The 26,459-nt window shown below is 42.6% G+C and overlaps 2 protein-coding genes across 7 annotated transcripts; one reads left to right on the forward strand and one right to left on the reverse strand.

Moving 5' to 3' along the window:
• The first annotated feature begins 952 nt into the window (after nucleotides 1–952).
• Nucleotides 953–14,527, forward strand: MILR1 (mast cell immunoglobulin like receptor 1). Of its 6 annotated transcripts, none has more exons than XM_078384575.1 (8): nucleotides 953–1,059; nucleotides 2,370–2,441; nucleotides 5,239–5,559; nucleotides 6,914–7,060; nucleotides 8,385–8,471; nucleotides 9,836–9,907; nucleotides 12,101–12,161; nucleotides 14,311–14,527. In XM_078384575.1, the coding sequence occupies exons 1-7, from the start codon at nucleotides 1,020–1,022 to the stop codon at nucleotides 12,154–12,156; spliced, it is 795 nt and encodes a 264-aa protein (XP_078240701.1). In that variant the 5' UTR covers nucleotides 953–1,019; the 3' UTR covers nucleotides 12,157–12,161; nucleotides 14,311–14,527. The 6 variants fall into 6 exon arrangements, 5 of the variants coding, with proteins under 5 accessions (XP_078240701.1, XP_078240700.1, XP_078240702.1 ...); XR_013541209.1 differs by lacking the exon at nucleotides 953–1,059 and adding an exon at nucleotides 1,946–2,292 and having other exon boundaries at nucleotides 9,836–9,956; nucleotides 14,311–14,443; XM_078384574.1 differs by lacking the exon at nucleotides 953–1,059 and adding an exon at nucleotides 1,946–2,292.
• On the reverse strand, nucleotides 13,365–25,832 carry POLG2 (DNA polymerase gamma 2, accessory subunit). The gene is made up of 8 exons (XM_020782439.3): nucleotides 25,121–25,832; nucleotides 23,655–23,775; nucleotides 23,419–23,524; nucleotides 21,332–21,505; nucleotides 19,878–20,018; nucleotides 17,944–18,024; nucleotides 15,893–15,993; nucleotides 13,365–14,639 (listed from the first exon to the last, which is right to left on the reverse strand). Exons 1-8 carry the CDS (start codon nucleotides 25,830–25,832, stop codon nucleotides 14,474–14,476), a joined length of 1,602 nt encoding a protein of 533 aa, XP_020638098.3. The 3' UTR covers nucleotides 13,365–14,473.
• Between the last annotated feature and the right edge of the window lie 627 nt (nucleotides 25,833–26,459).

A 26,459-nucleotide genomic window follows, 5' to 3' on the forward strand; every position in this document is an offset into this window, starting at 1 on the left:
GTGAGTTTCCTTGGCAGAGCCAGAACTTGCATCCAGGTCTCCCGAGTCCTAGTCCATCACCCAATTCACTCTACCACACCGGGTAGTCTCCTAGTTTGTCGGCACATCAAAAAGTCAAGCCAATAGTTACGTAAATGTCAGTCGCACAGAAACAAGAAGTTTGCCTTGCGCAATCCTGTGTCAGTGCTTTTATTTTGAAGTAACAAGTTGCCCATTGACACTGAGTCACACAAACACAACTCCCAGAAGAAGAAATAAAGAAATCCTTGCTATTGGCCCAAATAGTTACTTCTGATTCTTCTGAAGAAATACGGATATTGCAGCAAAACTGCAAGCCACACCTCATGCTCATGCGGCAGAATTGGTTGCTCTGAGCATGAGCTAAGTGCATTATCTTAGTTTTAAAATTCATTCATTCGTATTAATAGAAATGAGCAAATTAGTTAGCTGTTCCTAACGTTAAGACAGGTGAGATGTAATCTATTGTGTTCTTGTGAATTAAATTGTTGGTCAAATTGTTAGCTTTTATAGTGATCATGGGATTTACAGAGAATGCCAGGTTTGGTTGTTACTGTTGTCATGGCATATTCCAAATATTCCACAATGTGGCAGTTTCCGCATTGTATGTAAATTCTCTCTCTCTCTCTCTCTCTGTAGATGTACATGGGAGTGACAGCTGCTGCTGAAAGAAATGAGAAAACCTAATATATTGAATCCATCATTACATCTGAAATCCCAGCAATATCATGTCTGTTCAGTGTCAGAGAGGATTGTCACCATCAACTTTCTCTCTGTTAGAGTTCAACAGCTGACACTGAGATTGTTGTCTTCATTTCTGGATAACCAAGTGGGTGGCCTCACGACAAGGCAAGAAAACAGTCCTATTCCACATGGATTGATGAATCCAAACTGCAACTTAAGAGATATCACCAAAACATGCGACTGGCATGAAGCAAAATCCTCCCCTATGCAACCGTCCCTGAGCTGTGACACCAACATGGAGGCCCTTTGGGGAAGGAATGCTTGGCAATGGTTTGAGATGCTATGAATGGAGGCTTGGTAAATAGACACATACATAGTCTTCCTGGGTTTCCTGGTACTAGAAGACGTGAGGCTGCATGTGTAGATGTAGCTTTTGAGTACATGACTTCATTTTGCTGGGCACCAACACAAAGCTTTGTTCTAGTTCTCAACTCTGAGTTGATTTGAGGGCAGAGTTGGGGCTGGACCTGCTGATCCTACTTGGTACCTTGCTCTCTCCAGCCACACCCTGACTTCCCATTCACCACACCGGTTGTTTACATGATAGGTACAGGAATCAAACACCTCCACAACCAGCTCCTGCTCTACTGCCTCAGTGCAGAGACCTGCTGTACATGTATGACCAACATACAAAAGGCTTTGTTGTACGTGTCTCTTAAGGGAGGCTGAGTCTACAGAGCACATGCTCTTCAATTGCCCAACCTCACTGATTGAAAAAAAAAAAGTCCTGTTTGCTCAGTAAAAAGCAGACTTGATCATCATCTTTCTGATACAGACCCCAATATCAGTTACCAGGTAGCCAGATTCTGCATGATGATACTCGGGTCTCGGAAATTCTACAATAATTAGATATGAGATTTTAAATTGTCTTTTAATGTTAAAGGTTTGTATGAAGTATTTGGAATTTTGGAAATTTTTAGAGGTTTGTTTTTGCTGTGTGGTTGGTTTAGGGACTTTAACAATAAACTGAACTGACCAGCAATCTATCCACTTGACTACCCCATAGTGGGGCTGTCTGTTGGAAGAGGAAGACCCACCACTTCTGCCTTTGCTGCGCTTCTCTTTCCTTTTCCAGTACAGACATCCCACCTTCCCTTTCCTGCTGGCAATTCTTTTTTTTTTTTCAGTTTCAAGCCAACTTCCTCTTTTAGAAGGCAAAAATAAGCTAGCAGATGACGCTGTCAAGGGCTGTAAGACATGTGATGGGGTTGTCTGGTAGTAGAAGGCTGCCGTTTTCGAAGTCAAGGCTTTTAAGATGACAGGGAGCTCACATTTCAAGTACTAAATGATAACTTTGTTATCATCAGGATATTGTGGATGGAATTTTGAAAGCAGATAAATGTCAGAGAGATTTTTTTCAGAAACTGATGCAACTTTTCAGTAGATCAACTTCTCACATTTATTGCATGACATTTGGCAACTGAAGAACTGCAGGGTTTGGTTTTTTTTTTTTTTAATAAAAGTTAATTTCTCCATTCTTCTTTAAGATGCCGAAGTGGCTGAGAATCGTGTTTCTCCTGTTAGCATCGTGTAAGGATTTCTCTTGTTTTTGATGGGACAAATCTCCCAAATTTTTCTTTTCAATTAATCTTACTTTCCTCCTTCAGTTTGTTTAGGTCTACAGAAGGGAAATAGCAATGGTGATGACAATGACAGCGATGATGATGGTGATGTTGATGGTACGTTTTATTGGAATTTACCTTATATTTATTTATACTGGAGTATATGACTTGCTTAATCATTTGTAGTAAATACGGTACCTTCGTTGTAGTGTATGCTAACATAGATAGCTGCAGTTTTTGTTTTGATGAGAAATAAGCACAAATCTGGGCAGAAAGTATAACACCATCTGTTTAGAGTGTTCTAAAATATTGTTTGAGATGTAGAGAAAATGAAACTAACAGGAACAGGGCTGGAGCCAATATTTGCTGGATTAATGTTTAGGGCTCTGAATAATTCAAAAGCAGGCCTGCAGAAACTGTGCTTAATGTGGTTAAGAATGGTGCCAATCTGAATTCAGTGTGTTCCCCAATAAAGACAACAGATCCAACAGGGAGTGTTAGCCTATAAAAGCTTTTTAGTTCATGATTACTATTGTTTGCTGTGGCATTCCATCAAGTAACTTCTTAGTGACAGCTACTAAATCTAATAGGATTTTGAAGATATGTGAGATAAAGGCGCTAGTACAATAATTCTAATATATAATACAATCACTTCTTGGCCTTTTGGCTAAGGTCAAGTGAAGTGTGTGTGTAATATATGATTATACTTGTGTATTATGTGACCTTTGTTCTAAAATATTCTGAGGACAATTGTAGAAGACCAGATTATCAATGCATTATTTTTCATGGAGCTGCTGATTTGTAGTAGTATTAGTAATTTCGTTCTAATCCTAGTTGTGATTTTATCCCTGGTACTGGTTTAAAAAAAACTTGTTCCCCCTGAGTTGTTCCACAATTTATTCACAAAATTTTAGTGCTGAAGGTGAGTAGTGAATGGGCTAGTCGTGCCCTTTTTTTCCCAATGCCTGAAATATTCTCAAGAATCTGAGAATTGAAATGAGATTTATTTCAAAATGTATGCTCTTCGTGCGAAGGGCAGCTCCTGATCAGAGGCTGAGGGTCAACTTGAAAACCTCCGTTTATATTCTACATCAGAAGCCACCCTAGGCTAGAATGTGACACTGAGGTGAAAGATGCAGGCCTGTTGTCAGCCAATGAACTAGACATTATTTTAAAATGAAAGTAAAATGCTGTATGATATAATCCAGAAAAAGAGCAAAGAAAAAGCTGTGTTTACTATCCACTCCATCGGTGAGTTGGGCCAATAAAAATGTAGAGTTCAGCACAAATTTAACCCTGGATACAAATGGGACGTGAGGGTTAAACATGTGGGTTAAACCGCTGAGCCGCTGGGCTCTCAATTGAAAGGTTGGTAGTTTTAATCCGCACAACAGGGTGAGCTCCCGCGGCTTGTCCCAGCTCCTGCCAACCTAGCAGTTCGAAAGCATTTAAAAATTGCAAGTAGATTAATAGGAACCACCTTGGTGGCAAGATAACAGCTTTCCATGTCTAGTCGCACTGCTCACATGACCACAGAAACGGTCTATGGACAAATGCTGGGTCTTTGGCTTACAAACAAGGATGAGCACCGGCCCCCTAGAGTCGGATGCAACAGGACTTAATTGTCAAGAGGAAATTTTTACTTTTACCCACAAATAGGGCAGATGTTTCAGCTTTGCATTAAAACTGTATATTTTCCAGCAAAGAAAGTGAGAACTGATATGTTCAAAAAGAGAGAGAAAGCTTGTATACCTCCCCAAAGTACTTAAAGCAATCTCTGGGCAGTTAACAATTTAATTATACAGGTTACACACTGCCGCTGCCCCCCGCTCTCCCCCCCCCGTGAGCTGGGTACTCATGTAGGTGTACGCATCCATACCTGGATATACTTTATGAAAATATTTAAAAACCTTCTCCTTAGGAAATGAACTTTTAAGCATGCTTTGTGGCATGCTGTTCATGTGCTAGGGCCAGTGTTTGCATGTGCCATACAAATGGACTGCACAAAAGAAAAGTGGGCCATAAAATGCATTGAAGGTTGTCAGGAACTGGGCAAACAGAGTAAACCCTCTGAAAAGAGAGCAGATCCCAGAGAATAGTGCTATTTTACACATTTGTGATGCCAGATAATGGTTTGCCTAAGTGGGGACTGAGGGACGTGGTGGCGCTGTTGGTTAAACCGCAGAAGCCTCTATGCTGCAAGGTCAGAATCCATACATTGTAAGATCGAATCCATGCGACGGAGTGAGCTCCCGTCGCTTGTCCCCAGCTCCTGCCAACCTAGCAGTTCGAAAGCATGTAAATGCGAGTAGATAAATAGGTACCAACACGGTGGGAAGTGTCTAGTCGTGCTGGCCACATGACCATGGAAACTTTCTATAGACAAATGCTGGTTCTATGGCTTGGAAATGGGGATGAGCACTGCCCCTAGAGTTGGACACAACTGGACTAAATGTCAAGGGGAACCTTTACCTTTATTAATTCCTGCTCACAATTTTAGAGGCTTCATCTCTGATGAAAAGATACTGACTTGGAGCCTAACATCTGTTCACAAGCTCTTTATGGCAAAGCTTGTGCAAATAAGAATACAATCGTGACTGAGGACATAGGCCCTATAGAAGTAGGATCCTTATTTGTGTCATGTTGAAAGACTCAGTATCTGTCAGCACTAGCACATAGGGAAGGGCTGGGGAATCTCTGTCCTCCCTCAAACGTTTTGGGGCTCTGCCGCTCCTATCAATGCTAGTCTGAATGATGGAAGTTGTTGTTCGACAACCTTAGGAGAATCATCAATTTCCTGTTGAGGATTAGAGCATACGGTATTATTTTCTTGTTTCACATTCAGCTCCACTGCATGTAGAGGTTTGAAAGTGATTTCTGCTATTAGTGGGTTTTTTTAAAATTGTTGTTGCAGATGTGTCCAGGAATGCAGTTCCTTGCTCAGAACCTGTAGGTGTTCTCATCTACAGCCCTTCCTCAGAAACCACAATAGGTGCGAATGTGACACTGGAATGCAACTTAACAGCCAATTGTCTGCCAATCAACTACACTTTGTTCTTTGAAAGATGCAATGTCAAAGGCAAGGCAATCAAGAAAAAGGCGAAGGAAAATATTGTGTTTAAATTAACCATCAGCTCCAGAAGTGAACTTGGTGAATATAAATGCAAAGCTCAGTACCTATTTAATAATACATTCAAAGCCAAATACAGTTCTGGTTTCAACTTTACCCTAAAAGGTAAGTGTATTATCCCCTGGGGTAATCTCAAGACATTGTGGGACCTCCTCTTTAAAATCGGACATTTGGAGTTCCTGGTGATTGTGTGCGGCTACTTCCTTGTGGCTGCGGCTAGGTCAGGCCAGAGCCTACATTTGCTAGATGCATTTCCAAAGCTGAAGAAGAGCTATCCAGCAGAAAAAGTGTTTAAAGTTGTTACCAGTCAGACACACACAAAAATTATTGCAACTACAGTCATCCAAAGAGGTAGCTTCCCAGTCGGTAGGGGTAGGCCTTCAAAATTTTCAAGCAAAATATGGGTTGTTATCAGAGCAGATCCTCATTATACCCTTATGGACTTTATCTGTGGACATTGTGGGTTTTGATCCTACTTTCCCTTCCATTAACAGAACAGAATTTTGCTCATTAAATGTGGATTTGCTGTTTCCCCCTTCCCTCTGAATCCCCCTTTGTCTCCACCAAACTTTGCTCCTCAGGGGCTGCAAATGGAGATGAAAATGGGTGAATTCCAACACCCCCATGTAAGGGTTCGGCTTTTGGCTCCACATTCAGTTCAAAGAAATCAGCAGATTTTTGTTGCTTCAAAACAGGTGAAAGATTTATTGGTGCATTTAACAATAAGCAAGTGTCTGTAACATGATTGTGAGTCTTTTCTCCTTCTGCCAATGGATCTGGAATGGACTTCCAATCATCAAACAGGAATGGGTTGCCATAACTATTATCCCATGGTCCTGGTAATTCGGTGGCAAACCAGTCTCTCACGGTCTGCCCCGTTGAACCTTCCAGCGAGGGGATGGTCTCGTCATTGCGATCTCTCTTTCTCTTCTCTTAATCTCTTCCTCCACTCTCTAGCCTCGGCTTCTCCCCAATGAGAGGGTCTAGGGATGGATCTCTCTTCTCCTTTTGTAATCCGCCTCCTCCGTAGGCACTCTCAGTCTCTCCCGTAATCCTGTCCAGGGATCCTCCATCCACATCAATTCCCCAACTGACTCTCTTTCCTTTTTACCTCCCCCCCTTCCTGCCTCAAATTCCACCCTCTTTTTCTTCTCCTTTCCCGCCTTTTCCTCCTGAACCTCTCTCATCCTTACTTTCTGCATCTCTTCAGTCAGCTCCTCTATTTCTGTCCCTTGCTGAGCTTCTGCTGTAGGCTCTGGTGCTGTCCGGGGTCTTGCCTCCTTATCCTCATTGTGGGGGAGGGAACAGCTCTCCAGCGAGTGGGGTATCCCTCTCGCCTTTTGTCTCACACCCCACTGAAGAACAAGCTAGATCCAAGGCATTATTAATTCATTTTACTTCCAAATATTACACTGGACAGGAAATTTAACCATGTTTACCTTAACATTTGTGTCCATAGCTTCCCTCCCAGCATCCACAGAAGACAAGAACAGACTGGTAGCATTAATTGTTGCTCCTTTGCTTCTGTTGCTGCTGCTACTCATGGTTGTCATAACGTTTCCCTTGCTAATCCTTCCTTGGTGTAAAGCAAGTAAGTATGGCAGGGGTAAGTGTGTGAGTCTGTTGCAGCAAAATAACAAAGAGGTATGTAGGTCAAAATCGTCATACTTAGTCTAGTAAATTGCATTAGAGTAGATCCATTGAATCAATGGAGATTCCGTGAGTCAACTCCTTCATATGTTCCATTGATTCAAAGGGGCCTATTCTAACTCACTGATGAGCATATTATGTTGCAGTTAGAGCAGGCCTATTTCAATCAATGGAATGCACCAAATCCTAATTGATTCAATGAGCCTCCTTTGGCACAATATACTACACTAAGCAACAGGATTTTAGATATTGCATAACACCTAGATGACTAAAAGATGCATATTGCTTTGGCGTGACCGTAGAGAGACTGAATATTGTCATCTTCAGTAGCTTCAGGAACATGTAAAAGATTCTTATCACATCGCCCAGTGTCAGGATGTTTACAGCATAAGTATCACTATAAATAATTCTGGTATTTGCAGTCATGCTCACTCCAGTGTTTGTACCCTATCTGCAAACAGAAGTATGTACCATATCTCACACACTCCATGCAGAACAGCACTCTTTACATCTCAAAAAGAGAGCTGTGTATCAAAAGAAGTTCGCGAGACATGATATACAGTATGATATGACATAATAAATACATAAAGAAATGTGTCCACCTTAAAGGTGTCTCCTAACATGAGTCTATGTTGTCTTCTCAAATACAGCTCTGCTGGTCTCTTTTCTCAAAACCATTCTGTGCCCTAGGAAACCTAGAAAGCAAAATGTGTTTTCCCCTAACATGTGAGCAAACTCTTTTTTGAATGGTTATAGCCTATGCAGGCAGCTGTTATGTTGACCAGAGAGGAATATGATTAGGACTGTGTTACCTTTAAAAAATGCATCTTGAATTTTGCTACCAAGATAAAGTGATCATGAGTATTCTGGAGCTGCGTTGTCATCTGTCATTAAGCAACATGACCTTCCCATCTGAAGAAGAGTTGACCATTCCAACACCTATGCCACCTCCAGTATAACATCTAAACCAGATGTGGCGACCCTGCCACCTTCCAAATCTCACTGGAATTTAAATCTCTCCTCAGCCAGTATGGACAGTGGCCAGAGATGATAGACGTTGGAGTCAGAGGGCACTAGATCACTTCTAAGTCATCCAGACTTCCTTGATAAAGCCCTCCTTCCTCTGGTTTGTGTAGTTTCAGGTATACAAGAGAATGCAGGCCCTTTCCCAAGACAGTAGAGAAAAAGCCAAGGAGGGGAGGCTCTAGCAGACAACAGAAAAGGTGCTCACTGGTGTCGTATTTGTTAAAACATCATTGATATTTGGTTTCTTTTTACAGGAAAAGGGAAGTCAGCCAGCAAGCCCACTAGTTATGTATCAGCTAATTATCCAAGTCCAGGAAACTGTGGAATTTATGATGATGCTGGTAAAGTCCGAGCAATTTACTTTTTGCATATCCAAATATTATTGAATAATACGTTATGTGGGGATATTTCTGAGCGTTTGAAGGGGAAAGTGTAGAAACCAGTGGTCTCTGCAGGCCTTCTTTTGAAAATAAAGAAGTTCCAGGAGTTGCCAGGCAGTTTCCTTTTGCCTTTTGTAGAACACCGAGAATTTAACATTTAAAAATAAATAAATCGCACCATTGCTGAAATAGTGTGGTAGAAAGTAATTAAATCCCCTCTTGATAGAAATTATTTCAAGAGAACAAACTAACATTTTGTGTTTGCAAAGTACTTGATTCTCTGTGGAAGCTAGGTCAATAAACAGGAAAAAGATACTCTGTAGTTCTGTTTTCTTTCAATAATGATCAGAATAGCATGGGGCTGCTGTAACATTTAAAATTAAAAATATTTAGAACAAAAAATAGGGTCTTGTGTCACCTTAAGGAGTAACTACTTTTGCCCAGTGAGCTGCAATCCACAAAAACTTACGCTGAATAAACACAGATAGTTTTTACAGAAGATTGAAATCCTATTTTGCAGTAAGACAAGGTGCTTATGGTGTGTGAGGAAAGAGTGGGCCATTGGGGACCTCCAGATACTTTTGGTCTACACATCCCATACTTTCTCATCACTGCCTATGCTACTAAAGCTTCTGGGAGTTGTAGGCCAAAGTCACCTGAAACACTGGAGATGCTCGACTCTTCCTCTAGGAACATGAGCCTCAAGAACTGGATTTCCCAGAGATGTGTTTTAATCCTGTCCATACCAAAGTCTCAGGGCAGATGTGTGCACTTTGAAGAAAAACTACAGCAGCACAATAGAGGTGGAGGGGTATTACACTTGTAGAGATGGCAAAAAAACAGTGAAAAAGGAAGCAGACTAGGGACATTCATTTGTGAAGTACTATGTGCCCAAAGAACTAAGGGCCTGTAACTACTACTCATTTCAACATGCCATAGTCGAACTTAAGACTTTCCTCCTGTCCTTACTGAGGAATAAACAAAAGAAGTGTAAGAAGCTGAATATAAAACCAGTCTAAGCTGAGGAGGTGGGGAGTATTCTCTACTCCGTGTGACCTAAATCTACCTTCACTTTTGTTGAGCCTTAGGGCCATTTTCAGCTACTTTACTCCTGATCCATTTCTGACCATGGCTTCCAAAGCAAGGTGTCCAACCTGTTTGTCATATATACAGGACACGGCAAAACCTACAGAAACAACAGAACTTGAAAGGGGTTTACTTACAAATACATAAGTTTACACACCATGGAGGGGTACGGTTGTTTTGCAAGCCAGAAATGCTTTTTTAACGCATCTTCTCACTCAATTTCCTTATCTTCTGCACAGCATATGGAGAAGAGGAAGCAACTAATTATTGTGATGTGAGAATTAAGGTCAAGGTGGAAGACAGCAGAAAGGGTAAAATCTTCTGTTTGGGAAACTGATCAAAACCAGGCTGAATACAAATGTATGTTATACTCTTCTAAGAACAAATCTAATACAACAAATCCTCTCTCGGCTGTGCCACTATCCAGTGATGCAAGAGTCAAATTCATACTAGAATTTGATTGCTGTTATCACTTGCAAGTTCCCAAATAGGGACATAAATCTCCTCAATTGCAAACAGTGGCCTCATCTTGTGGATCATCTTGATGTGAAAGCAGTAAAATAACATGGAGAACAAACACCAAAATGCCTTATTCACCATTTCCCTTGAAGCTTTGCAGACAAAATGCAATATATATATATATATATTGTATACCATACTCTCTCTGTGAATATATATATATAAAGACATTGTGGCACTTTAAAAACTAACTGCTATATTTTATTTATTGATTTAAAATATTTTACCCCGCATTTCTCATTAAAAGGACCCAAGCTGGCTTCCATCATCAAAAGACAATATTAAAGCTAACAAGTGTGAATATACAAATACTAAGGATCAAACAAATAACATACTGTACTGCAAAACATAAGCAACACTAAAACACATTCACAGCAGTGATACAATAATCTATTTAAAAACCTCACTCAGACAGCCAAGTCACTGAGGGAAACCTTGCCTGAAGAGAAAGGTCTTTGCCTGCTTGAGGAGGGACAGCAATAGTGGGGCCAGCCTGGCCTCCTGTGGGAGGGAGTTCCGAAGTCTGGGACCAGCAACAGAGAAGGCCCTCTCCCGTGTCCCCACCAAACGCACCTGTGAAGGTAGTGGGACTGAGAGAAAGGCCTCCCCTGATATTTTAATTTAAGCTTTTGTGGAACAGAAGAAGCGGATGATGTTCCACGAAAATATACATTAAAATATAGCAGTTAGTCTTTAAAGTGCAACTTCTTTTTTTATCTTTTGTTTTTCTTGTTGAATACCCTTTTTGCTTTCAGTGGGCCTTTAATATTATTAATGCCCTGGTTTAAAGACAGTTATGAATTGAGTACCTGGCCGCAGAGCCAGAGGTAAGGAGGTCCATTTCCTGCAGGTTTCTTGTAAGAGAAGGGGTGGACTTGGGTGACCTACATAGTTCTAGGGTACGCCCCCAGAAGAAGAGGATAATAAACCACCTCTGAGTACTCTATGCCACAAAGACTCTGGAAAGGATCTCCATTAAGTCAGAAGCAACTTGACAGGATATAATTATCATTCTATGACAGACATAGCAGTAGCTAAATTGCAAACGATGTGGCACAAGCAAATGGTCCAGATGCCACCCAGCATGGCACTATTGTCACATAAGGGCATTCATTAAAATGCACATTTTGTGACATATTCAGATATACTGTATGTGCCTTTAAAACAATCACACACCATTAAAACTGAAGGTGTTCAGAAATGGAATCATAGCGTCAGTACATCAAAGTGCTACCTCACTAAGCATTCTACTCTATACACAACAACAGAACTGACCACAAGATACTGGGAAATTGTAGCGTATTTTGTAATTTCTCATCTTTTGAGAAATATGTGATGGAAGTAATATTTATAAACGCAACTTGTGACCATACATAGGTGGTGAATCACACACTAACATTATTTTTTTTCAGCCATACTAACACTTATTTTAGATTTTAAAAGCTAAGTGAAATAGTACATAAGATTTCATAGGCCAGAATCCTATTGTTGATGTACTCTTGCGTGAAGAAAGTCTACCTCACACTGGCAAATTGCTACTCATTAACAAGCTGCTGATTGCATAATCCCATAAATGCAACCAGCACCTCATTAACGAGCAGTAATCTGCTGCCCTGACAGGATTTCTCCTGCACACGCATAAATCACCAATAGGATTATTGTCATAGTTTTATTCTGTTATATAATAAAGTATAGACGTGACAAGTAGCAAAACTGACAAGCAGCTTCCCACAACTGGCGCTGGGAAATACATTCCACTCCAGCGTCTCAAAGATTTGGGTGAAACAAGAGTGATGAGGCTTATTCAAAACAACGAAACAGAGGAACCTGTTGGTAACAAACTACCATTGCTACCTTGTTGCATGAAAGGTGTATAACACTGTAACACTTTTGAAATGATACAGATCAATTATTATGATTCAAGTTATTTTTATATAATGAATTCCCATGTCTTTATCACAATATCCATTTCTAATTAACTCTAGAAATGCTCACTGAAGACACTAGAGTGACCTACGCAGAAATCTTAAATAGAAGATAAAAGAGGTACAAGACTTTCCCCTGGATTTATATGGCAGAGATTTCCGTCTTATCATCTAGTTGTGTCTGTTATGTTCATGCCACTTTATAACTAAAAATCCTATTGTGTAAGTTATGGCTGCAAAACAGTGATGATGTCACGCTCACAGGGAAAAATATTTTTGTCAATTTAAAATTTCTTATTTCTGTCCCACTACTTTTCTGACTCCCATGCAACCTTTTACATGGCTTGGAAGTGGTGGGGTCAAAAGGGAGAAATCTTTACCAAAAATCTAGTAACATCTTCCAGAAAAGTCAATTTTCAATAAAAACTTCTTCCTTCTGTCCTGCAACTCCCAATCAATGAAAGGGGACTGAAGTAGGAAGCTTTTAATTACCAAAAATTGTCTCCCTGTCATGTACCTTCTCACACTTCTGCAGCTGTAAGTTACATAACAGGATTTCAGGCTATGACTGTATGGACTCCGAACTTCGTGTTCTTGTTTTTGTTGTGAACAGTAATCGCATAGTTTGAAGAGAGATGCATCAAGAATTGGTTATTTCTGTTCAGATACAAGCCACGGTTAGCTGTTGTGTCATCCGATCTTAAGACTTACTTGCTACCTTTTCTCCCTGCAACATAACCTTTGCGGCAAACCATCTCAACCAAACTGTTCTTTTGCCATATTACAGCTATGTATCTCCTGACAGTTCATGTATGTTTTTGGCAGAAATGATCCCCACCCTTGCCCTGCCTCCAGTAGGAGAGAATTTGTAAGGCCAGCTTTTCAGCTGGTATAGGTTCCATGTTTGTTTGAGGGACTCCTCAGACTAGGGTGACTGAGAACCCGACCCTCTGGCATCTCAGTCACCCTCGCCAAACTGCAGACTGTCCCACTCTCAGCCACCTAACGAAGAGGGCAGTCGTGCTGGAAAGCTCCACTGTTGTCCAGACTCCTCCCTATCTCCTTGTGGAGGGTGGGGAGAGTCTACACTAGCTTAAGCCTCCCGAGAGGGCAATCTTTGGTACCATAGGATTCCATTGCGGGGGGTCACCTCCTAGGTAGTATCTTTAAAGCCAGCTTCTAATGCTGTACAACACGATGGGTGACAAATCCAAGCATGCTTGTGTAGGAAGACAACACAAATGGCCCGGTCCTGGGTGGCTGTAATGTCAGGGAAGGCAATTTATGCTTCCTCTGATCTTTAGCAATCTCTCAAGAGTTAAGATTTTTCTTGCACCAACTGCTTTAATGGTGACCTAATTTCATTATGTTGATATATCAATAGGTACATCATCCTTCATATGACAATTACTAGTCAGCACAAATTCTAGTATCACATTAAATAGTCTGAAAACAATACGACCCAAAAAAACAGAAAGAAACACGGTGCACTAAAAGACTATATAAACAAAACCCATGTTTCATGCTGTATATATATTTGAATCAATGTGGTTTGGATTCCAGTTACGGTGGTTTGAATATCATAAACATTTATATTGTATAGATGACTGATATTTTATAACATGTATGCATAAAAGCATATAATTGTTGGTAGGTGTTTGTGTTTAGTAAGAAAACATGGGTTGTGTTTATATTATTAGGCTTTCAAAATAATACAATACAGTCAAGAAAAGATTTTGGTCTTTTCCATATACAAAATACTCATTAGTATTTCCACCTCAAATCCTGCCTCCAAGCTGATAATTTTGATTGAAATCATGTAAGGTTCACATGTAGGAACCAAGACAATAAACAGGAAATTTACTCCATTTCCTGATATATTTTTTCATCTTCATTGATTCTGTACATGGGCCTCAGGGTATTTAAATTAGCATATGTTAAAAGTTTGAAGATGTCATTTGCATTTAAAAGGGAGAAAGGTTTATTATGGCTAACTGCAGCTTCAGCTGATTGCAGTCTCACCCTACACAGCTCACTGGTTCCTCTATCCCTAGCTTATCTGTTGAAAAAAAGAACCATAAAAAAACCCATTGAGCAAGAATGCACTCTTCCAACTAAATATTCTAAAAAGCTGTGATAGAATATGATTCCTCTGTCCTGTGGATAGCTTCAAAGTGGCAGATTCTGAAGACCAGCATAACTCCTGTTCTTATAAAAATACGGCAATATAACATTATGCAAAACATAAATCTGTGTCTTTGAATTTTCAGGGCTCTGTCTCAGATGCTCCACTCCTTCCCTCTCTCGGGCTGAAATAAAGAACTTCCTAGAAAACTCAGCAACATATCAGAAATGGAGTTTCATGGCTTTCACTGTAAAAGATGGAGAAGAGCCACTCAGAAAGGAAGATACAAAATTGTCTTTTAATGTTGCTCATACATCTTTAGCTGCTGAAATGTACTTTGTTAAAAAGTCCTTTAATCTTGATATATGCATCATTTCCTTCATTGTGGTGTCCCTGCTTCTCAGCTGGACTACACCATTCTCCAGTGTGGCATCACTGACCAGGATAGTGAAAAGAATGCTCATCTCATCATACCTATAAAAGAGAGAAAGAAGTGCATGGAGGTTTTGCTCTGGCAAATGCAGCAGTACCACCAAGTATTTATATTAGTATACTTGCAGGAAATGCCCAACTAACTACAGTGGTACCTCGACTTACGAACTTAATCCATATTGGAATGACTTCGTACTGTACGTCGAAAAGTTCGTAAGTCGAAGTACCATTTCCATTTAAAATGCATGGGAACAGAATTAATCCGTTCCAGCATTTCAAAAGGCAAAGAAAGCAGAGGGGAAGGGCTGGAAATTCCAATTTCCCACCCTTTCTCCCTGACTTTTTGGCTTCAGAGGTCTCAAAGGGCTCCCCCCACATCAGAGGAAGCTCTTTGAGAGCTCTGAAGCCAAAAAGACAGGGAGAAAGGGCGGGAAATTTGAATTTCCAGCCCTTTCTCCCTGCCTTTTTGCAGGGAGCAAATGGAAAAGTCCATATCTAGGGACGTTCGGAAGTCGAGGGTTGACTGTAGAAGTGTTGCCCTGTAAAGGCAGATCAGTTCCTGTTTCTTCTGTAAATTTTTCCTCCTAACCTGCAAATATTAACTATAAACACTTTGCCTGAGAGGGAAAAAAGAGGGGATTTGACAACCTCATGTATTTTTTAGGTATCACAATTTAACCCAATAGTAGTTCACTCAATCCTTCATACTGGAATAATTCCTAGTAATACAGAGCTGTTATCTGCTACATACCCACAATACAAGAAGATAAGTAGCAAACTGCATGGAGCCATTCCTCCCTTTTCCTGAACATCGTGTGCTACCCTTTGCTCTTCCTTTGGGTCACCAACATATTACTCCTACGATTTCTCAAGGACAAGACCACAGATTTTAAAATATGCATTGTCAAAATATTATTACAGTATATCTACTGCGTCCCCAGATGAGAACAGCAAAACAGGATGACTCTACAGATTAACACTGCAGTCATAAATGATTTGGAGTTAAAAAAACCTCATTCGTTCATGCTGTTATTAGCATGGATTATTAGTTATTCCAAAAGCTGTCCTGATTGTTTTCCAGAAGGCAAAAGAGCCTGGGTACCAATCTACTTAAAGAAATCATCTAATCAACACAGACTTGAACAAGTCAAATGCTATCCTCAATTATTTTGATTATGTTACGGTTAATTTGGTGAAAAAGTGCTCTTCCCCTTGACAAAGTTACATTTTTTAGCAAATGGCAGCTCCCAAGACTCAGTTGCTAGATGAATGTACCACATTCCCCCCCTCCTTACTTTAGATACAGCTGCTCCAAAGTCAACTGTGTAGTTTCAAGATATCCAGGCCAAACAGAAACCCCATTTTCAAGTAACTCCTTGAACAATCCTTGGCATACCTTTGAGGGAAAACACTGTCAATTGTTTGAAGCATGAAATGGGAAAACAAATTCATTATTTTTGCATCACACTTATTGCCACACTAATGAGGTACTGAATATAACACTTCACTTAGCAGCAGCCGATACTATCCAGTTAGAATCCACAATAGAATAAAATAAAATCCAGACTAGAAGAAAGCCTTCAAAAACAGTGGGCAAAATCCTACTTTGTAACTTTGCACTGGTGCAAATCAAATCGGGGTGCTGGAAATAATTCATTTAAATTGATTTAAAGCATCCTGTTTCATTTTCCGAGGTGCTCTAGTGCTACTTTTTGCCCTGGAGAAGCTTTTGCAAACTGCTGGGTATGGAATGGGGAAGACTTTATTATCACTGGTGAAGCTGTGTGTAGGCTGTATAATTAAATTGTAAACCACCCGAAGAGAGCTTCAAGCACAAAGGGGCAGTATATAAACAGCATAATTTATTAATCTGAAATTGTGAAGTGAGAGGTGTACATAATGTGATCATAAATCAATTTAAAATGTACACCAGAAGTTAATTGCAGCACTTTCCAGATAATGGTATAAGCTATACTAAAATGAAACAGAACCAAAGCTTGAGTTTATGTTATTGTATCTGCTGTTTGTAAATTTTGTGATTGCAGTTCAGATAGGTACAGGAGCTATTATGGCGATTCAAAATTCTCATGAAATGTACTGAGGTTAGACAGCAGAATCCTCACATAGCCCAATGTGTTCTTGGGCAAGATGCTTGATCCAAGCACCCCACTTCTCTCCATCTTGTAATGTGAGGACCTTATGTCTGCCACCTTTTGGAAAGGGCACAGGCATGTGTCAATTCAGTCAGGGGATCTCCCTTGCCCTACTTGCTTAATAAGCTGACAGGAACTCCTCAGTGTGTAAAAGTAAAGATTCTTCCTGTGCTGTTCTGACTACAGAAGATAAAAGCATAGATCAATGCCAAGCACAAAGATGGCCAAATGGGTCCCATAATTTTCTGCTCTATCCCGGCTATATCCCTGTTGAAAGAGGTATCTATGCTGTGGAAGCTTGGCAAGTCTCTTTTTATAATTAAGACAGCATAAAAAATATAAACACAGCTGCAGTACAAATATAGTAGTTTAAATAGAAAAGAAAAAAACATTTATTTACATTCATGAAGGCTTTCATGGCCGGGATCTAATGGTTGTTGTGGGTTTTTCGGGCTCTTTGGCCGTGTTCTGAAGGTTGTTCTTCCTAACGTGTTGTCCTCTGTCCTCTGAAGATGCCAGCCACAGAGACTGGCGAAATGTTAGGAAGAACAACCTTCAGAACACGTCCAAAGAGCCCGAAAAACCCACAACAACCGTATTTACTTATAGCTGATCTTCAGTTACAATCAGAGTAAGAAAGGATAAAAAGGGATTGGATCTCTCAGCCATTTAAAAGAGGGAGAGATCCTGGTGACTGCAAGGTCTTGAGGTCAGGAACAGAGAAGCATGTCTACTCTTGGAGATGGTCAAGGAAGAAGAAAGAGGACAAGCAAATAACTGGAAGCAAACAAAAAGGAAGGGGCAGGGGCTTGCCTCAAATCCAGTAAAAAGGACTTTGCTAATTGATTAGTGGGAAAAGGAGGGAATTCCTTTAGGTTCTAAAAGCCTCCTTCACTCTTATAGCCAGTGCTACGCTGCATGCAAGATTTTTATTACTCCAAACTATAGAGGAACCCTTTGTTTGCATTCAAGTCAGTTCCTTAGATCAGAGTACAGGTAATGTTTAAAACTAGATTATACCTTATTAGCATCAAATGAACACTTGCAACATGACTACAGCTTTTGTGTTTTATCATGGTTAGGACAAAAAGATTAGATATACCATTTGATCCAAACGAACGGAAGGTGTGATGAATTCCATTCAAATAGCTGCAGAAAGAGTAGGAATAAAAACTCTCAGGTCCATAGCTCACCTGCCTCAACTCTGTGGTTGGGCCTCTTGACACATCCAAAGCTACTTTGACTGGGGTCAAAGATGGGTGAAGCTTAAGAACCTGGAATTCAACATAAACACACAATATTTTTAAAAAGCATTTGCAAAAACTTCCAGTAACATTGTAAAGCACTGGTTTGGATCCAACTTCTTTTCTGTCAGCAGCATTTGCTGACTGCTTCTCTGCTGGGAAAAGTCCTGCAAATTGGAAAATGGTGGGATTACGATCTTTGCCAATTGCACTCTCCCATTTTGTCTCCTCGCCCATTGTTTCAGGGTCCCCTAACCATCTGGGACAAATTTGGAGGGAAGAATGTAAGGCATCAGAAACCTACCATGGATGAGAATCCTGCTATCCATGGGGCCTAATCTACTGACAACAGGCAAAGCAATTTATATTTCTGAGTAGGCATGGAATTCATGGACTACAGCTCCTGGAAGTTTGCAAGAACTTCCCCAACCAGATTTCTGGAGACTTTATACAAGAAATGAAAGTCCTGACAGGTGTTTTCAAGTTCTTGAAATGATAATGAATTCAAACTCTAGCAGCCATTTTCATCCTGTGGAGAAGTCAGAGGAAATGGGGTACTGGGAAGAATTTTTGGTTAATTTCCTTTTAGTTAGCAGACAGACAGCTGCAGCACAGGGGAAATGTGAAGGAGAATAGCTAGAATTCCCAGATTTCACCCAACAATTTTTTCTCATAATAAATAACGCTTTGTACATAAAAATGAAATCTGCAAGTAGCTTAAGTAGAAAAGAAAAGCCTCTTCACTTACCGTTGTGGAACTTCAGTTACAATCAGAAGCACAGAAAGGAAAAGAAATTACAGTCTCAACCATGCTGGGAGATTGAAATCCACCATGCTGTCAGAAGCAGAGAATTACAAGTGTACTCTGCTCTAAAGTTACAGAATGTACAGGGGGGAGGAGAGACAGACAGAAAGAGAGCAAATAAAACAACCAGAAGCAAATAAACAGGAGGAGGGGGCACAGGCATGCCTTATGTCCAGTATAAACGACTTTGATAATAGGTTAGACAGTCACTTTACTTTGTGAAAGCTCCCTCCTCTCACTAAAACCTGGTGTTAGGTTACATGCAAGACCGTTATCTTCTCAATAATGAGTAGGCAGGGCTTAAGAACTGAAATCTGGCTGGGTAAATTCCTGCTGACTTCTGGGGTCTGTAGTCCATGAAGTCTGAAAATCCAAAACCTATTTCTGAAGTGACAGATATGCAGCATTGAAGCCAACAAGACAATGGTGTCAAAACTATCTTGGACAGAAGAGAATATAGTGGTGCCGTGCATAGCAACGATAATCGGTGCAGCAAAAATCGCTGCAAAGCGATTTCGTTGCTATGCGATATCAAAAAGCCCATAGGAATGCATTGAAACCCCTTCAATGCGTTCCTATGGGCTTCAGACTCACCTTTAAGCGAAAATCCTCCATACGGTGGCCATTTTCGCTGCCTGGTAAGTGAGGAATCTGTCCCAGAAAACAGCGGGCGGCCATTTTTTTTACCCAGTGGCCATTTTGGAACAACTGATCAGCTGTTAAAAAATCATCGCTTTGCGATGATCGGTAAGCGAAACAGGGTACCGATCATAGCAAAGCAATTTTTCCCCATTTAAAACATCGCAATGCGATCGCAAAAGCGATCACAAAAAGTTCATTGGTATGCGATTTCATCGTTAAACGGGGCGCCCGTTAAGCGAGGCACCACTGTACACCATTTTACAGAGTATTCAATGCCCTCTTAACAATTCAGCACATGACTCATGCATTTCTGAATCGCAATGGAATTTTCAGCTTCATATAGGCTTGCAGCCCTCTGTGTTATCACCTGCCGAGTACATGAATTTTTCAGCCTCTTTGTGGGATTCATAATGCAATAAATTAAGAAGAAACTCACTTTTCTCTGCATGACCTTCTTTCTGGTTAAAGCATTTTCAGCCAACTGCATGCCATCAAAAAGATATGCTAGCACTCCGTTGTCCAGATTGCCACTCACAGACAGCACATGAGGGACAACATTCTTCCGCCCATCTCGAGCCTATTGGAGAAAGATCAAAATGAGCAGTCAGGAGCTCTTCCCTGAAAATAATGTCTATATTGCCATTTCAGCATCACAGTGTAGGCAAGCTCAGAGGACTATGCTGGATAGGCAGTACTGACATTTTGAAAACCAAAGCCAATATTAAAAAAATACTGTACTGAATTAGTAAAACTAGGGTGACATTTATTTGTTTATTTTATTTTAAGGACACGGGTGCTGCTGCAAGTTAAAATGCTGAGCCACTGAGCTGTCCATCAAAAGGTCAGTGGTTCGAATCCACACAACCGCGGCTTGTCCCAGCTCCTGCCAACCTAGCAGGTATACAATGCACTATTTCTGGTTCATTTTAATTTTGTTAGTTTTGTTTACTCTTTGGTTAATATTGTAACTTTTTTCATTTAAAAAAAATCATTATGTTGTTAACCCCCCAAAGCAAAAGCAAAGCATGCTGCTTCTCTACCACCCCATAGCACTTAAAGCACTCTCTGGGCGGTTTACAAATTAATTATACGGGCTACACATTTTTCCCCACCCCCCTCGGAAGGATGGAAGGCTGAGTCCACCTTGAGCCAGCTACCTGGGATTGAACTCCAGGTCGTGAGCACAGATTTGGCTGCAGTACAGCAGTTTAACCACTGTGCCAAAAGGCTCCAGAATAGTGCATTGCACTAATGGGGCAGTATATAAATGAATGAAATAAATAACAAACAGACCACGCAACCAAACTAAAAATAATCAAAAGAAAATACCCTCATTCCCATGAATCACTCCACATGAACAGAAAGGCAACCCTCAGCTGAATCCTGACAAAACAACTCCAACCAAATTACAAGACATTTGTCCTAGGTCCAGGAAACTGAGTTTGCCTTCTATAGAAAGAAATGGTTATTCTCAGCCCTTTTATATGCTGACTCCCTTAAAAGGGTTCACAGCAGGAAAAATGGAGGGATTCATATTCAAATGTGTTCTAGAAGAGCTGGAGTGTATACATAAAGAAGCACAGGTGGAAGGGTCTCCATATGCAATCTGGGCACTCCAAGTGCTCCTTGCCCTCCCTCTTGTCACCACTGGGCTAAGATGGTCTTAAGGGGCTTTGTCCACAGGAACTGTTTTTACTTCAAGCAAAGGAACAACAACAGGAAAACATTCTGTAACTATTTGAGGGCCATTATATAATCTGCTTTTGAAAGAGCCTCATTTTGTTCCCTTTCAATTATGACACTTTGTGTGCCTTCTCCTCTGGTAAGGTTTTTAATCCTACCTGGTTCACCTGCTTGAGCATTTAGTCAAGCCATTCTAGCAAAACTCACGTGTAGTACTGGTTCTCTTCCTGGGTACATTTGCAACAGTTCCTTATCTCCCAGGTGCCTCAGAGTTTCTATTAATTCTGTTCCCCAAGGAAAACTGTAATACAGATTGCTTCCTCTTCTTCCTTCTTCATCTTGATAATCATTGCTGCTGAAGCTGGAAGGACTTGCTGCAAACTAAGAAAAACAATACAGTATAAGGAATTTATGAATATGCAGATTAAGGTATATCTTAGTGTACATGTTTTGACTAGATGTATTTCAATTAGTATTTATTATCTGCATAGTTGGGAAGTGGCTCTTTATTTCAAAAGTAATTGCATACTCATTCACCAAGAAATGTTTGACTAGATACAGGCCTGCTACAGTGTTTACTGCATCTCATGGCCAAAATAAGACATGATGTTAAGGTGTCCCATCACCAAATGCATAGTTATTAAAGCTACGAAATTTGCTACCACATCATGCAGTGATAGCCACCAAGTTGGCAGACCATAAAAGAAGATTGGAAAAATGCATGATGAATAAGGCCATCAATGCCTGATTGTTAGGGTGGCTATATGTTTCTTTTATAGTATCAGAGACAATAATAAATGCCCGTTGCATACTTCTCCTTATGCTCCCACGTCCACCTTTCCAAAAATAAGTTACTGGAATTTTTACTAAAGATTTGTTCACAAGCAGCAGTGCTGGTCTTCTCCTGCTGCTTTGATAAGAGCACTCCCTCCACCAAATCTCTTCAGGCATACTGATTTTGGTTAACTGAATATAGTTTTTAATTGGCCACTGTCCCAGAACCTACCATATTTTTCGCTCCGTAAGATGCACCTCTCCACAAGACGCACCAAATTTTTATGAGAAGAAAACAGGAAAAAAAAAGTTGTTTTCTTCTCCTAAAAATTGGTGAGCCTTCTGGAGAGGTCCATCTTATGGAACACACCCTAGGACCCTTTGGAGGCTCACCCTGCCCCCCCAGAGGTCAGAGAGGGGGGAAATCGCCAGCTTCTGGGACTCTTCTGAAGCTTCCCAAGCCTCAAAAGAGTCCCAGAAGGTGGCAATTTTGCCTCCTCTGACCCCCGGGGGGGGCAGGGTGAGTTTCTAAAGGGTCCTGGACCCTTTAGAGACTCACCCTGCCCCCCCCCCCAGTGTCAGAGGGGGTGAAATCACCACCTTCTGGGACTTGAGGCTTGGGAAGCTTCAGAAGAGTGCCAGAAGCTGGCGATTTCACCCCCCCCCGGCCCAGTGGGGGGGCAAGTGAGCCTCCAAAGGGTCCTAGGGTGTGTTCCAGGACCTTTTAGAGACTCACCCTGCCCACCCGGGGGTCAGAGGGGGTGAAATCGCCACCTTCTGGGACTCTTCAGAGGCTTCCCAAGCCTCAAGAGACTCCCAGAAACTGCCGATTTTACCCCCCCTGGCCCCGTGCGGGGGTGGGAGGAGCGTGGCAAGGGTCCTGGAAGGCTCCCTCGGACCCTTGCGATGCTCCCCCCCACGGGGCCAGGGGGGGTAAAATCGCCAGCTTCTGGGAGTGTTTGGAGGCAATTCCGCAGGTGCTGGCCCCGTGCGGGGGTGGGAGGAGCGTCTCAAGGGTCTGAGTGAGCTTTCCAGGACCCTTGCGACGCTCCCCCCACCTGGAAGCTGGCGATTTCGCCGGCGCTGGCCCCGTGGGGGGTGGGGGAGCGTCGCAAGGGTCCGAGGGAGCCTTCCAGGACCCTTGCCACGCTCCTCCCACCCCTCACCCGAACCCTTGCAACGCTCCCCCCCACGGGGCCAGCAGGGACGAAATTGCTGCCTTCGCTCCACATTTGGGGGGGGGGAGTGTGTCTTATGGAGCAAAAAATACGGTATTTGCAAGACTAGACTGAGGATCTTGTTAGCTGCATATACTTTAAATTAACCAGATTACTACTATCCAAAATACTGCTGGAATGGTAAATATTTTATTCTCTAAAATATTAATCTGTAGGGCAATGACCTACATATGTTCTTCCCAAGAATGTCAACTAGATTTGAGCCCACTCTGCAAGAGACAATCCAGCTTATTTGCAATTTAGGAACACTAATGTAGGTAAAGTAATCATACTGAACAATACCTTTCTCCACCACTGGAGGCGCTGGCGTAACCAATAGTCAAGCCACTGTCCTGCAGTTCGGCCAGAGCTGTACCACACCAGAGAGGCCACTGTCCTTTCACCTATTCTTTAAACAAAAAGTGGGCAACAGGTTAATACGAGACAAGCAAATACAATACATTATTTTCCCAAAATGGGACAATTACACACAGTTACGCAAGTATGGAAAAACAATTGTGGCACCTATAATACTGTACCTCACATGATTCTCTTTTTCTGTTTCTGCCACAGGATGGAAACACGCTCCTATCTGAGCAACTCCAAAAGGGAGTCTCTTGTTTACCATTTCCAGGCACTCCACATAGTGCTCTAAGGCACCTATCAAAAAAGAAAACTAGATTTCAGCATTTATGGGACATATTCAGGGTTAATCTAATGTACAATGCAGCAAGTTGTGACTAGAGATGGGGGTATTAGTATAGAAATACCCACACATAGGCGGACATAACAAGGGTCCGCCCCCTGGGACTGGACCATCCATTCACCATTCCGTCACTGCTGCGGGCTCCACGCTCCCTTCCAATCGCTCTGGAGCTTGTGGTTGGCTAGCCACTCCTGGCAGGAGGCAGGACGACAAGGCTCACCGACCGGGCACTCGAAGCAATTGGAAGGTAGTGTGGAGCCCACAGCAGCAGCGGAAAGGTGAGTGGATGGTCCAGCCCTAGGGAGCCAGACTGGATATTTTAAAATCAGTTTTCCCACAGCTAGCTGCTAGTGAGCCTAGTTAATAATTTCTTTTCATTAGTGCCTGAACATGGGGAATTTGGTAGATTCTTCGATTACATATGCCAGATCCTTTATCTCTGACTAGAAACCAAGTAGTTTACCTGTTATTTGTTAGGCTATATTTGTGCATGAGTAAAAGCAGGTATTTATGCAGAGTGAACACTGGGGAAGAGGAAAATGAAAAGGAGGATCAAAAGATGAGAGATGGAACGCTGGGATTGGAAGTAATAGATTTCTAACCAAGGTTGAGGGGGCAGATACCTTAATTAGTTAAAAATGAAATTAACTCAAGGATCTGCTCTTTCCACACAGAAATCAATACTGGGTTACCTCCAAGCTTTAAAAAATTGTAGCACTATAATTTTGAGCAGTAGCTGTACATCCATGCTTGAGTTTTTCTGCCTTTCTTATATAACTGCAGTTGTGGGAAAGGTGGCCATGTTAGTCTCTGCAAACATTTACAGGTGAACACAAAATAGAGTAAAAAAGGACAAAAATGTGGTGGCACTTTGAAGACTAACTTGTATATTTTTAAACATTAGCTTCCGTGGGACAAGTCCACTTCATCAGACGTTTGTCTGAAGCCACCAGATTTGTTGTCTTTTTTCAACTCTTCACTTTTATTTTGTTTTCACCTATAATGCTTAAATAAGGGGGTGTCTGAAACCCTTGCCTATCTAATGCAACTCATCCAATGGACCCAAAGCTGCTTTCTGCCCACTCCTGAGTTTAAAAGATGCATTTCCTCGGCCAATTAAATGTAACAAAGCACCCTCATCTTCCATGATATTCAACCCCCGCCTTCTCCCCCCCCCACAAAAAAAACCCCTCAAGAATACTCTGCAGGTTTCTTCCTCAAAAGTCGGGAGCGAAGCAATCCCGGTGGCGGATGAGGACTAGGAGGCGGCTCCCCGGGAGGAAAGTGTGGGAAAGATACCGTGGAGAAGGCTGTCCCGCAGCACGGCGGAGGCCTCCATCATCCGCGGCAGGGCGGCCCGCGCCTCTTCTGGGCTCCACCGGCCTTCCTCCCAGGCTCCCCAAAGGGCTCCGGGGGCCACCACGCGAAGAGCCTCCCCGAGGGCGCTGGAAGGGCGAAGCACCGGAGCCTCCACTCCCAGCACCTGCTCCCTGAAGGCGACCACCACCGAGTCCCACCACTGAGCGGCCAAGTTCTTCCGCAGGTCCACTCCCAGGGGGCCAAAGCCCCGGTGGTCGCCCCTCAGGCAAGAGCCCCAGGCGGCCTTCGGGGCTTCCTCTCCGCCCCTGAGGAAGTGCCTCCGCCGGCAGACCTCCAGGAGGGCTTCGCTAACCCCGCAGCGCGGCTCTCCACCCGGACGGGGCGGCGGGGGGCTGCCGCTGGGAGGAGCCGTGCCATAAGGCAGCCGGGCGGAGAAGGGGGCGGGGGGCACCCCGAGAAGCCCCCGGGCCGCTCCGCGGGGCAGCGCGGGAAACGTGCGGTCCCCAGTCTGCACGCAGCGGGCTCCCGACGGGCAGAACCTCTGCTTCCCCAGACATCGCTTGCAGGGTGGCTTTTGGACCCCGGGGAGCCCGAAGTGCCTCCTGCGGGCAGAACCCGCCCCGCCACGCGCCCCGCCACGGACCCTGCGCAGAAAGAAGCCGAGCGCCGAGCCGGCGTCTCCCGCCAGCATGGCTTTTCCTGGCGCCCCGCCCCCTCCCAGGGAACAAGTCCAAGAGCGCCTGCGTCGCGCCTCAAGCCCCGGCGCGCGGGTTGAACGGACCCAAATGCCTCATTTCCGGTTCCCATTCCGCTTCCCTTCTTTCTGTACTCCCCGGAGGCGGAAGTGAGTGCGGCCCATAGAAATGAATTGGAAGAGTAGGGTAGGGTTCAGGGGGCTTGCCTCGGGGCAGCTAAAATAGGCATTTACAATAGGTTTGTGTTCCCCTCGCTCACACAGCACCACAAAGGCCTTGCTGATTTGTTTCTTAACCTGGTCTCATCCTGTGTGAGAATTTTAACAGTGCAAGTATTATGCAGGCTTACTGAAAAGTAAATCCCACTTTGTCCCGCGGTAAGGTAGTATCGCGTTGTAATTTGCGAGTGTAATAAGTGGACCGACGGCGATATCACCCGAGGGATGCCTTGTGCCGGCCATTTGGGACTGGGAAGCCTGACCAGCCTCATTCTCACCTGGGATCTGAGAGGTTTATAGAGGCGGATCCTGCAGGGCTATCTAAGTACCTTACACACGTTGCCCTCAATCTGTCAGTACTGTGGGGGCGTAACAGTGCTGGACGACCCTACAGGGTCGTCGTTG

This window comes from Pogona vitticeps, chromosome 2 (genome assembly GCF_051106095.1).
Source record: "Pogona vitticeps strain Pit_001003342236 chromosome 2, PviZW2.1, whole genome shotgun sequence".
In the NCBI taxonomy this organism is placed as follows: Eukaryota; Metazoa; Chordata; class Lepidosauria; order Squamata; family Agamidae; genus Pogona; species Pogona vitticeps.